The sequence below is a fragment of the Phascolarctos cinereus genome, unplaced genomic scaffold, assembly GCF_003287225.1.
Source record: "Phascolarctos cinereus isolate Bilbo 61053 unplaced genomic scaffold, phaCin_HiC Scaffold_726;HRSCAF=1367, whole genome shotgun sequence".
Classification (NCBI taxonomy): domain Eukaryota; kingdom Metazoa; phylum Chordata; class Mammalia; order Diprotodontia; family Phascolarctidae; genus Phascolarctos; species Phascolarctos cinereus.
In genome coordinates, this window is record NW_027556098.1 from 7,088,668 (window position 1) to 7,100,953 (window position 12,286).

The 12,286-nt window shown below is 37.7% G+C and overlaps 1 protein-coding gene across 1 annotated transcript in view; it reads right to left on the reverse strand.

The window, feature by feature from the left end:
• Positions 1–12,286, reverse strand: part of EGFL6 (EGF like domain multiple 6) — a 68,271-nt gene that overhangs the window by 41,587 nt on the left and 14,398 nt on the right. Inside the window, exons 3-5 of the mRNA XM_021007515.1 lie at positions 6,727–6,819; positions 3,606–3,725; positions 952–1,071 (exon numbers count right to left, since the gene is read on the reverse strand). Coding sequence (XP_020863174.1) covers positions 952–1,071; positions 3,606–3,725; positions 6,727–6,819 — 333 coding nt within the window. The remainder of the gene's footprint in view (positions 1–951; positions 1,072–3,605; positions 3,726–6,726; positions 6,820–12,286) is intronic.

Sequence of the window (12,286 nt, forward strand, 5' to 3'; positions counted from 1 at the left end):
GAATAGGATCTGGAATAGATCTAGAAAGGACCTCAGAAGCCATCTTGTGCAATAACCTTATTTTACAGATGAGAAAACTGAGGCCCAGAGAGATTGAGTGACTTGCCTAGAATTATACAGGTAATAAGAGGCAGACTTGAAATTCAAATTTAGATTCTCTAAGCACAAATCCAACACTACACAGTGCTACACTCCAAGATACAACCTCCTGCAAAAAGTAAGGATTTTACACCTGAAGTTGTAAGGTGGAATTTTTCTCAGACGATAAACATATTTCTTCTTCTAAGACTGAGAGTATTTGGAGACAATTCACTGAAATACACCCTTCGACTTGAGTTTGACACCTGAAGTTAAATGGACATTGTAAGGAAACTGAGGTTAAATGGCTTGCTGAAAGTCATACAGACTAAGTATGGGACTTCGAACCCAAGTTCTCTGGTCCTCTACCTCCAGTGCTCTTTCTGGTATACCATCCTGCCTCAAGAAAAGCATCCTTTTTTACTTTGGGAACTAAGTGTGGACTTCTTCCTTCCCTCTCCTCTTCATCTATATATGTTTTTTCTCTAGGTTATATTGTACCTCCTGGCCTTCCCAGAACTCTCCAAGGAAATTATTGATACTCATGATTCATATTTGACAAATGAATAAGTTCAGTTTCAGTCATTTTTCAGTTTTCTTACTTTTCATGACCCATTTGGAGTTTCCTTGGCAAAGATACTGCAGTAGTTTGCCACTTCCTTCTGCAGCTCATTTTACAGATGAATAAATTGAGGCAAACAGGGTTAAGTGACTTGCCCAGGCTTACACAGTGTCTGAGGCCAGATTTGAACTCAGGAAGATGAATCTTTTTGACTCCAGGCCTGGCACTCTAAGCTCCACTTAGCTGCTCAATCAGTTAACAGAAGGAGAGAAAAAAAAATCAAATGAGAGAACTCCTATTCATATACCTACCTATACAGACTCTTCCATTAGGTCCCAGTTGTAGTCCAGCTGATGGACATAGACACCGTACCTCATCCTTGGTGTCTTCACAGCCATATTGGCAGTTTGTCATGGCACATGTCCTGGAATCTAAAAGTAAATAAGGGTGAGCATTTAGTTTGATGAGCTCACTACCTCTCTTCTTAAATTTGTGTAGATCATATTTTTCTAAATCTCTCCTTGATTATCATGCAATTCCATTTAAGTCAATTTGACAAGCATTTATTAGTCAATCAATCAATAAACACTTACTAAACAACTATTATGTACCAGTGTACTGTGGCAGTCAGAACATGACCTATACCTCCACAACAAATGTAAGCTACCTTGAGTAAATGTAGACAGAAAAAGGAGCTCCAACTCTCTGATGGGAAGTTTTACACATGACCACAGGCTATCCATGTTTGTTCTGCTTCTATAAATTACCTGTCCCGACCTAAGGAGGTTTTGCGGAGCCATGCTGTTGCTTTGCCCTGCTGCTGCGTCTTGTGAGTAAACTCCCCCAGTTAACCTAATTAACCCTAATATTAATGACAAAGTGGGCACAGGCCCCTCTTTCTTCGGTATCTCAATATTCTCTTGAAGGGTATGTCACCTTACAATTGGCACAATTAGGGTAGAACGATTCTACCCCCTCACAACCAGGCACCGTGCTAAGGACTGGGAATATAAAAAGAAGCAAAAGACACTTGCTGCCCTTATGGAGTTGTTAATCTAACAGGGACACAACAAACAGATATTACACACCAACTATATAGCAGATAAATAGTAAATAATTGACAGTCTGTCATCTTGAATATTAAAAAAACCCAACAACAATAACGGCAACTGTATAACATTTCTGGCCATCAAGATTGAAATAATTTCCTCCATTTTTTTTTTAAATTTTTGGCACTGAGTAGTTTTTCAGGGATGTTAATTGACACACACAGTTCTTAACAGAGAGCTTTTGTTGCTGTTGGCTTAATCTTGAAGAAGAGGACATGGGGTCAAATCCACCTCTGAAGCTTTACTACCTATGTGATCTTTGGCAAGTCAACCTCCCTGGGCCTCAGTTTCCCCATCTGCAAAATGAGAGGTTGGATAAGATGGCTTCAGAGATTCCTTCTTAAGGAATCTCTGATCTTAAGGTAGATTTTGAGAGCTTTAGGCTGATTCACAGGGTTGCTGCATCGTGCTGTTAGTCAATGAAGAGGGAGACCATCTTGCCTAGCTGGTCCAAGTACAGGAATTATAGCACTGGGCAAGTGAAAAGCTGAATATGCCAGAGGGTTTATAGTCTCAACAGGGTCACCTTGGCTCTACCTTCTTCTAAGGCACATAAATGGTACATGTTAAAAGGACTTGAGGGAGAGGGGCGTGGAAAGGAGGAGAGGGGCAAAGGGAGAGAATGTATGCGAATGAATGTATGAGAGGAGGAGGGTGGTGTTGGTGACCCCAGGGTGGGGGCTCTTCTCTTCCTAATGAAATGTAATACCTGAAAGGCCTTCTCTCTTCTATACAGACACTTAAGCTCCCACAGGATCCTCGTTTTTCTTTGTTACAGAAAGGCTTTTCTTCTCAGGAATGTTTATCTGAAAGTATTTCTGGCAACTCTTTACAATATTCAGTGGGATGAGATGTAAGATGTGTAAAGGATAGGAAATTCTCTGCCCCTGGATGGCACTTGTTACCTCACTAAAAGTACATGTTAAAAAAAATTGTCTGAGGCCTAATAAAACATGCTTTCCCACAACCTGTTGACCCTTTAACTAATGATAGCATTCCAGTCTCTGGGCCTCTTGTTTGACCTGAAATCCTGTGTCTTTTAAGCTAACTAGCTCTCCAGAATCATGGGTAAAAGACTAAACTGTGACCTGTGACCCCAAAATTCCAATCTACAATAAAGAGAAACTGAGGGGCTCAAAGAAGTTTCAATTTACTTGGATACTGGTAGTCCCTAAGAAATTGGATCCAAAACTCACCTCTGCAATTATAAACCCCTCTCCTTAATTTTGAGGGAATATTTATACATTTTGAGAGAGCAATAAAAATAGAATGAAGTGATACAATTCTTTGATTGGTCGCTTCCAAAAAGGGAAAATTCATATGATTGGCTAAGGGAAATGTCCATCAGTCACTACAATTTAGTCATCAGACTTTCCACATGTCATCAATCATGAGTGTTTAGTCAGTGACTAGGCAACAGTATTCTGGGGCTTTCTACAAGCATCAGGTGTAAAAGAACAAAGTGAAAGTGGAAACTGTGGAACACAACAGCTTCCAGGGTACATTTACGGAATGGAGGTTGGGGTGGGGTAGAGTGTAGTACAACAGATTGCTATCTGTATGCTTTAACACATGTTAATACAGGCCCATGTAACAAACTATAAATCTGTCTTATAAATCATGTAAAAGTAATATAATCATCAACACATAATGAGTTAATTAATTTTAACGTACATAATTTCCATTCTGACAGCATTAACCAACTTAAACTTAATTCTGTCCTGCCTAACTCACCATGACAATCACTGGTACTTGGTAAAACACAATGAACTGAGTAGATACTGATCAAATTAAGTAGAGGTATCACTCCTCTGTTTGGGGGAGAATGACCTGGGTGGGCTCTTTTTGTTACTTACTGGAACAGGTGCCATCTGGCATCAGCATGTAGCCACTGAGGCAATAGCACTTGTAGCTGCCATGGGTGTTCATACACCTGTGCTTACAGGGGCGAGGTTTCAGTCCACATTCATTCATATCTACAGGAATCATTCAGGAAGAAAGAAAGGATGCCTTTATCTTTGGAAATGGAGTGGCCATGCTGCCTCATTGAAACCAGAAACTCCCCCAAAGAAATCCAGAGAGAGAGAAAAACAAAGCAACCTCCATATATAAATATTCAGCAGACTAGATATTAAAGGGAATCCATGGGAAAATGATATGAACATGAGATACTTCTCCATAGTCCAGCCAAACTAGCTTTCTCATTGTTCCTCATAAATTACACTCCTTTGTATAGGCTATACCCCATATCTAGGGAGTACTTTGTTAATATCACTTAAATATTTTGGGGGACATATAGAATCATAGATATAGAACTGGAAAGGGACCTTGAGGTCATCCAGGTTAATGGAACTAGAGTTGATCTTTCTTAGCCTTTTCTTAATTGTTGGGCTTTGATTCTTTGACATTGAACAATAGGGAAAAATCATATATGTTTTATATATATATATATGGATATGGATATGGATATGTATCTATATATAGTGATATATGATATAGTATTATTAATAACTTATTAACACATTATTAAATTATATACTATGTTATACATGGCATAATATATTATATAATATATAAATTATATCATCAAACCTATTATTAAACTAGACAAATAAAACAATAATATTAAAATAAGTATATAAATAAAATATATCATTGTTATTATTATTAACTAAAAAAACAGAATTGGCTGCAAATCAGGCTTTTCTAAGTAGATTTTGGGAGGAATTTGGGTAGACAGTCCATTTTTTAATAAGCAAATACTCAAAACAAAGTAAAGGGAGAGGGATGTCCTCATCTCCATCTTTTAGTATCTCTATTTTCCTTCAAAGCTCAGCTCAGCCATTATCTTCTTCTTGAGGCCCTTCTGGATCCTCTTGGCTCCTAGTGCCTTTCTCCCAAATAATTTTGTGTTTATGTATTTGTTTGAATGGAAGGTACTTGAGGGAAAGAGCTGTTTTACTTTTATCTTTATCCTTGACTCCTACCACATCAGGAGGCATTTACTAAATATTTGTTGACTAATTATAATAAGAAATAATATAACAATAAGATTACAGTATACCACAACATAGTATAAACTATAATATAATAAATATGGAACTCTCTTTAGAGTAATTTTCCATTCTTTTGCCTGGCTAGGTTTCACTTTAATGGAAACCTCCCTGCTTCGCTACTATCCATTCTCCCTCGTCAATCCTGTGCATAAATAGGGGGAATGAAAAACCAATGGTTGGACATAATGGGAAACTGGAAGACAGACATCACATCACACAACTCCAATGTAGAGCTGACTAGGACTCTTGGATGGAGTTTTGTGGGAAACACATCAGTTGGCATGCTGGGGCCTGTCACTGTTAATGTATATCTGTGAACTGGAGCCAGAGTTACTTAAGTAAGAAAGACTATTCAGAAAAGACAGATTGCCCTGAAATTTGAGAAAATTGGGGCACTTTCTCTTCCCAGACTTCTAACTCCCACAACCATTAATATTCTACTAGAACTTAAAAAAGACCAAGAAAAGAAACATTTATTTCAAATCCCTTGATAAGAAGCATTGGTACAGAAAGAAAAATTCATGGAAAAACAGGTTTTCATGGTATGAAACCCACTGACTGGTGAAGGATATATCTATCCTATTATTTATGAGAACAATATTCTCAGCCTATGTCCCTCCAAAAAAGAATGTATTTCCTAGCATTCCCTTAGGGACTAAAGTTTCTCAACCAAGAGAGACCAGGCTATTGGCAGGAACTCAGTTTATCTTAGGCTACAGGACTGTTTGAGATAGCTGTATAGAAGTACTCTCAATTAAATGGCAGGAAAAACCAGGACAGTTATAACAGCAAGGAATGAATATGTATCTCAACTAGAATTTCACCAATGCCTCTTAACTGAGGGAGTGTGGAATATTGGATAGAACTCTGTACTGGGAGTCATAAGGACCAAGGTTGAAATACTGCTTCAGAAAATTACTAGCTCTGTGATCCTGGGCAAGTCAATTAACCTCCCTATGCCCCCTCTGCAAAATGAGGGGGCTGTGATTGGCCTTTACGTCCCTTCTGGCTCTGTGATCATTCCATTTTATGAATCCTGTTCTCATTCATGAGCAAAGTAGGGCCCCAGGTGAGTATCGATTCTCAGAGCCCAATTACTCTTCAGACATTTGCTGAATTGTGTGTCCTGTTTTTTTTTTTTGTTGTTGTTTAACCAGACATGCTACTCTAATAAGGCTTTCGAGAACATGGTGGTACAGCCCCCATAATCTTTGACTATGGCAACTGAGTGGAAAATATTATCATATTCCACATATAGTACCATAGTCAGAAGTAGTCAGTTGCATCAAATGGTCTCACTTAGCATGCAAGCCAGAAACAGCATCATAGAAAGAGCTTTGGACTTGAAACTTGGAGACCTTGGTTCAAATCCAGATTTTCCTATGTACTATGGGTATGATTGGGGATGAATCATTACTAACCTTTCTGGGCTTTGATTTCCTCATCTAGGTAGCTGGGTGGTGCAGTGGACAGATAGAGTGTTGCACCTGGACTCAGGAAGATCTGAGTTCAAATCTGTCCTTGGGCACTTCCTAGCTGGGCAAGTGTCTTAACCTATCTCAGTTTCCTCATGTGTAAAATGGGGATAATAATATCACCTACTTTCCAGGATTGTTGTGAGGGCAAATTGAGATATCTGAAAAACACTTAGCAAACCTTAAAATGCCATGTAATGCCTACTATTATTATTATTATCTCTAGAATGATGGGGTTGGATTCAATTATTTTTAAATCCCTTCCAGCTCTGAGTCAGTGATTCTATGAAAATGGATGACAGGTAGTTCTTATGAGTTAAATGACAACCATTCCAATGGATCCAGACTTATAAAAGGCAACATAATCTAGCAGGAAAAAAAGTATTAATTGAGAAGCCAGACTCTGTGGGACCTTAGGGAGCTTAGCTGTAGAACATTATACAAACCTTGATTGCAAGTTTTCCCTGTAAATCCAGGAAAACATTTGCATTTGTTCGGCCCCACACATTCACCGTATTTGCACCCATGGTCACAAGTGGCTGTAGAGCAAAAGAAAAAAGACACGTTTAACACATTTTGAAGATCCAGCAGCAGGCGAAGACGCTGCAATGGAATTCTGACTTCTTAAACACATCCATATTCTAGCACACAACAACATACCTGGGGCCAATAACAGGGTTAGTGTGCTGTCTTTGAGATCTGCTATCTAGTATCTACCTGCTGGGGGTCCGGAAGCTGAAGAATGTTCATTTACTTACTAGATTCATTCTTTCCCCCACAAATGAAGGCTGGCTTATTATTTTAGCCTTGCTTAAGAATGCTGCTGCCATAGCATAAACGTAACTTAAATCCTTTCTGCTTTAAAAAAAAAACACTCCAACTTTCCCTTTTTTCCCCCTTAGTATAAATGGTCAAACAACTGATCACTGTCCTCCTTATAATGTCTTCTTATAGAGCCATGGAATATTACAGCTAGACAGAATCTTAGAAATACCCGCTAACAGATGAAGTCTTTTTATTAAATGGTTACTTTTAGTATTTAATAACATGTTTTGTTGTTGTTTAGTTGTTTTTAGTTGTGTGGTGTCTGACTCTGCATGATCCTTTTTGGGGTTTTCTTGGCAAAAATATTGGAGTGGTTTGCCACTTCCTTTTCCAGCTCATTTTACAGATGAGGAAACTGAGGCAAAAAGAGTTAAGTGACTTGCTTAGGGTCACACAGCTAGTAAGTTCATTCTTTTTGCCCAACCAAATTATCCCCAAGTACATTTGAGAGAGCCAGCACTTTAGGTTGAATGTTAATGAACTGAATTATTGTGAGGCAGTCAGGTGGCTTGGGTGTGGACTGAGTGCTGAGACTGGAGTCAAGAAGACTTGAGTTCAAATATGGCCTCACATACATACTAGTTGTATAATCCTGTACAAGTCAATTAACCTCAGTTGTTTCTTCTTCTTCTCCTTCTTCTCCTTCTTCTCCTTCTTCTCCTTCTTCTCCTTCTTCTCCTTCTTCTCCTTCTTCTCCTTCTTCTTCTTCTTCTCCTTCTTCTTCTTCTTCTTCTTCTTCTTCTTCTTCTTCTTCTTCTTCTTCTTCTTCTTCTTCTTCTTCTTCTTCTTCTTCTTCTTCTTCTTCCCTTCTTCTTCTTCCTAGGCAATGGGGTTAAGTAACTTTCCCAGGGACACACAGATAGTAAGCATCAAGTGTCTGAGGCTGGATTTGAACTCAGGTCCTCCTGACTAGCTGACCCCAACCTCAGTTTCTTCAACTGTCAGGGCAGTTAAGTGGTACAGTGGATATAGCATCAGGCCTGGAGTAAGGACGACCTGAGTTCAAATCTGGATTCAGACACATATTACCTGTGTGACCCTAGGCAAGTCACTGAACCCTGTTTGCCTCAGTTTCCTCATCTGTAAAATGAGCTGGAGAAGGAAATGACAAACCACTCAGTATCTCTGCCCTCAAATGGGGTCATGAAAGAGTAGGACATGACTGAACAACAACAATTTCTCAACTATATAATAATAAGACCTCCTTCCCAAGATTGTTGTAAGGATCAAATGAAATAATATTTGTAAAGTGCTTAGCATGGTGCCTGACACACAGTAGATACTTAATAAATGTTTTTTTCTTCCATATATGAATTTTTTCTGACAGTAAGATTTAATAAAAACAAAGAATTTGAAAAAAATGACATAAATACACTTAGAGGTAAATAGAAGCCTGAAGGAGAGGTAACAAGAGGGATAGTTGGGGACTTATCTTTGACTGGGTTTACTTTGACTTGGGTCTTGCCTTGCAATACTATAAGTAGGCTTAGAAATAAGCAATTCAGCAATCAGGTATTCACCATATTATTTAGTGGCTTGGGTAATGTATTATTTTATGATCAAAATCAAACATGAAAATTGAGTAAAAGATGATTCAAAGGGTGAATTCTATGAAATACATTTGCAAATTAGAACCAAGTTGGGCTAGGAGGTTCAGGATCCCTTCTTATGAAGATACCAAATATACATCTTTTACTTTCACCTCTAACTTCACTTTGATCTTGATTTTTTTTACCTTATTCATCATCTTTTTTTTGTATTTATGGTATTAGATTATTAGCAAAAAATTGAAGATATGTTTAATACAGCACATCTGGGCCCCTCCAGCTACAAATGAACTCTTGCAAAAAAGCCAAGTCCTGCTTCCCATAATAGTAGGGGTTCTTAACCTGAGGTCTATGAACTCACTTTAAAAATATTTTCATAACTGTATTTCAATATAATTAGTTTCCTTTGTAATTCTGTGCACTTTATTTTATGCCTTTCATGCATTTAATTTTGTGCATTTTATTCATTTATGCATTTAATTTTATGCATTTAGTCCATTTATGCATTATGCATAATGCATTTTATTTTATTCTAAATGAAACACTATTCTGAGAAGGGGTTCCTAAGTTTCATCTGATGGCCAAAGAGGTCTATGAAACAAAAAAAAGATTAAGGACCTTAGCTTGATCAGCTTCGATTATACATTGCCCTAGGTGATTCATCAGAGTAACTTCTACAGTCTGTATAATTTTAGAAACTATTATTGCTACTTTGAGAGATTCTAAAGTATGTGCCTTACATTATCCTTCTGCCTAAAAAAATTACCACATGATTTGAAATACATGTTTTTCACTTTAGTAACTAGGAAGACAAAAAAACCCCTACATCTTGCAACTAAATCTCATGGTGGTTTCACCATTAGTCTCTATCTCAAGATTTGAGAGTTTATAAGTCCCTTCTAAAGTTAAGTCAAATGGTATTTACAGGGGGCCACCATCAATCTGATGGTTACATTTTTTTCCAGTGACAATGATATCATTTGGTACATCTCTATGTCAATCTTTCTCTACTTGGGCCATCATTTCTACCAGTTTACACACCAACCTTTGAATACCTTTGGAACCAATCATCCTGGACTTTGACTGTAGAACAGTTGCCTTATATTGCCCAGATTTAGATTCTACCATACTTCCCTGCCATCTCTGTGCCATGCCGTTCCCCATGTTCTAGCTTCCCCCACTAGAATTTAATCTCCTTTAGGGCAGGATTGTTTGTGTTTGTATTCCCAGCACTTATCACAGTGTCTGGAACATAGTAAGTACTTAATAAACGTGTCTATCTATCTATCTATCTATCTATCTATCTATCTATCTATCTATCTATCTATCACCTATTTCTCTATCTCTCTATCTTTCTATCACCTCTTTCTCTTCATCAATCATCTATCTATATCTGCCCACATCTATCTATTTATCATTTATCTGTCTATCTACCTATCTCTCATTTCAAATCTTCAAGTTTCAAAATATGAAATACTTTGATCTCATGATCCTTTGTGTCTTGAATATTCTACCACAAAAAAAGGAATAGTGGAAGATTTTACATACTATTTAATTGAAGATCAATAATAATAACTCAGATTTACATAGCTTTATTGTTATGTATCCTTTCTCTAACAAAATCCTGGCCATGCATTTATCATTATTTCCATTTTACAGTTGAGGAAACTGAGGCTCAGGAAAATTAAAATCTGAAGATCAGATAGTGAATAAATCCAGGTCTGACTTGATTCTATAGCCAGTACCTTTTTTATTATTTTTTTCCTCATTGCTTGGTCTATTTCTGAAATTACTAGGTTTTGACCTGAACTGTATCTAGCTAAGTACAGGCTAGGCAGGGAGGTAATGTGGAGCACTGGATTATGACTCTGCTAATAACTTGTCCTTGTGACTATGGACAAGGAATTCAGCCTTTCTGGGCCTCAGTTTTCTCATCTGTAAAATGATGGGGTTAGACTAGATTCCTTCCAGCTTCAAAACAATGATTTGGGAGGAGGTGTACTGAGAAAAGGATGCTATCATGAAGGGTTTTTTTTGGGGAGAGTAAGACACAGTAGAAAAAATATGGTAATTGATGGCTAAAGATGTTATGGTCATAGAGCCTTGTTCTATTATCAACAATTTCTCTGAAACTTTTAGATGGGAATTCTCAACCCATAGTGATACTTTCTAAAGTAAATTTATACTACTTAACTCATATTTTACTTGATAGAATTGTGAAAATAATTTAAAATATATACTTCTTTCAAGTCAACTTGAAAATTCAAATTATTAAATGTAAAATATTTAGTGATCAAAGTATGAAGATAAAATATTTGCTTTTTTCTTTGTGATATTAATCCACTGCCTGGATTATTTATAATCTAGGGACCCATTCCATTGTATATAGAGCTTCAAGAGTCACTTTCAACAGACTTGAGTTTATTAGCAAAATCATGGTTGACATGGGATAAGGATATCAGTATTGGAGAAGGTCCACAGTTAGGACATGTTGACCTATCTGGGCCAAGGATTAAATGTTCTGCTTCATCTTTCAGGTAAAATTCAAAATACTTATTGAGATAAAAGATCAGAAATCAATCAGTCTCCATTTATTAAGCACCTACTATGTGTTAAGCACTGTGCTAAGTGTTTCAGATGCAAAAGGAGACAAAAGACAGTCTCTGCCCTTCAAAGAGTTCACAGACTAACTAAGAATATAACAAATATATTGTTGCTGTCATTTTTTTCACTCTTTGTGACCTCATTTTGGTTTTTCTTGGCAAAGACACTGGAGTAGTTTGCTATTTCCTTCTCCAGCTCATTTTACAGATGAGGAAACTGAGCCCCAGGGCCACACAGCTAGTGTTTGAGGTCACATTTGAACTTAGGTCCTCCTGACTGTAAACCTAACATGCTATCTACTGTGCCACCTAGTTGCCCAAACAAATAGATACAAACAAGCTATCTACAAGATAGAAATGATTAATAGAGGGAAGGCACTAGAATTAAGAGGAGCTGGGAAAGGCTGAGAAAGGCCATGTCTAAGAGTCACCTTTCTAGGTTAATTGTATTTTGCCAAATTTGAGAGAGGAAGAGACCACATAGGGTACTTTTCCTGACATTTTTGCACATTTCACAAATTATCCTCACATCATAGGCAGAAGGAAACTCAGAAGCCACTGATTCCAACCTTCTTTCTTACAGATGAGGAAACTTAGGCCAAGAGAGGATAAATAGCTTGCTCAGGGTCACATATTTAGTAAATAGCTGAGGCAGGATTTGAACTTAGGTCTTTGCAACTTTGGCCTCAGTGTCCTTTCCACTGTGCTAGCTAGATTAGAAGGGTAACCCCTCTAGATTTTCAGTGAGTCAGATTCTTCATCTAGGAATTCTGCTGACCAACCTTCTTTACCAACTGTGCTATATCATGAAGCTATCAGTTGCCCAGGCTCAAAATCTTTGTGTCATCTTTGGCCTCACTCATATCCCTTTTCTTCTATACCTAATCAATTATCAAGAGTTGCTCGTTCAGGGACAGCTAGGTGGTGCAGTGGATAGAGCACTGGCCCTGGAGTCAGGAGGACTTGAGTTTAAATCTGGGCTCAGACACATAACACTTACTAGCAGTGTGACCCTAGGCAAGTCACTTAAC